The 1,227-nt window shown below is 66.3% G+C and overlaps 1 protein-coding gene across 1 annotated transcript; it reads right to left on the minus strand.

The window, feature by feature from the left end:
* Positions 1-10: 10 nt before the first annotated feature.
* Positions 11-610, minus strand: AURANDRAFT_69413 (hypothetical protein; the record flags this gene model as incomplete). The annotated part of the gene is made up of 2 exons (XM_009045181.1): positions 11-330; positions 377-610. Coding segments are annotated over 2 exons (554 nt in total), but the record flags the coding sequence as incomplete, so codon positions are not given.
* Positions 611-1,227: the final 617 nt, after the last annotated feature.

Here is a 1,227-nt window from a genome sequence, read left to right on the forward strand (position 1 = left end):
GAGGTTCGACAGGCCGAGCTCCACGGCGTCGTAGGCCTGGCGCAGCCGGCTCGCCGCGGCGCCGCCGGCGCCGCCCGTGGGCACCATGGACGTGCGCATGTTGTGCGCCGCGGAGTAGAGCCGGTTCGGCGCCGGTCCGTGGTGCGACTTGTCGTCCTCGCCCTCGAACTTGCGGTACTGCGCGCCCTCGTGCATCTTGTGCTCCTCGACGACGTTGCCGCAGCCCGTCTCGTCGGCGCCGAGGCAGACGACGTCGCCGGCCCGGGGCTCGTGGAGGAACTTGCGCTGGTCGCGGTTGCCGCAGACGTTGCAGACGTACTTGGGCGTCACCTGGCTACGGCGGTCCGCGGCGGCGCAAAAAAATCAAGGGACGCACCTGGCTCGGGATGACGAACTCGGCCGTCTGGCCCGCGGCGAGCACCTGGCGCCGGTAGTCGTCGACCTCGTGCGCCTCGCGACCCGGGGCGACGGCGGCGAGGATGGCCGCGCGCGTCCCGGCGGGGAGCACGCGCGGCAGGTGCGCGCGCGGCGCCGCGGGCTCGGGGCTCCGCCCGCGCTTCCGCGACGGAGGCGGCTCGTCCTCGACGTTCGCGAAGCCGCCGGGCGGCATGGGGGTCGCGGAGCTGCTCATCGCACGCTCAGCAACAGGCCCAGGCCGAGGTTGCGCGCCACAAAGGGCAATTATTTTAACTAGGGTAGACACCATGCCGACTAACTAGACTAGATTTGGGGGCGGGGCGAGGTTTTTTTTGGGCGTCCTAGTACGCCTACGGACGCGTGCGGCCGCGCGCGCAGTACAAATTTTGACGGTCATCGGAGAATTTTTTTCTCAAAACCGGCCACAATGCCCGAATTTCGGACAAGGCGGCGCCAGTGGCGCTTCGGTGTCATTGCGGCTGCGGCCGGCGGGCGCCAAGGAGCACGTTGTACTAGTTTCTTCAAGTTCCAGGGATTTGTAGCTTCAACTTGATGATTGAAGTTCAACAAAATCTTCATGTTGAACGACTAACTAACTAGATTTCAGCCGGGGCGGGTTTGTGGCATGTTGTTCCTCATCATTTTTTTGGTTGCCCTTTGCGCGCCAAGCAAATTTTACCCTGCCCACCCGGTCAAACTTGACTTTGGGTGAGGCCCTCGAGCGGCTCGGAGAGCGGCCGCCGCGACAGCGCGTGCGCGGCGCCCCCGGGGAGTGGGGCCGCGCGCTCCCGCATGTGCCTCGGGACCGTG

Source organism: Aureococcus anophagefferens (genome assembly GCF_000186865.1).
Source record: "Aureococcus anophagefferens unplaced genomic scaffold AURANscaffold_1689, whole genome shotgun sequence".
NCBI lineage: Eukaryota > Pelagophyceae > Pelagomonadales > Pelagomonadaceae > Aureococcus > Aureococcus anophagefferens.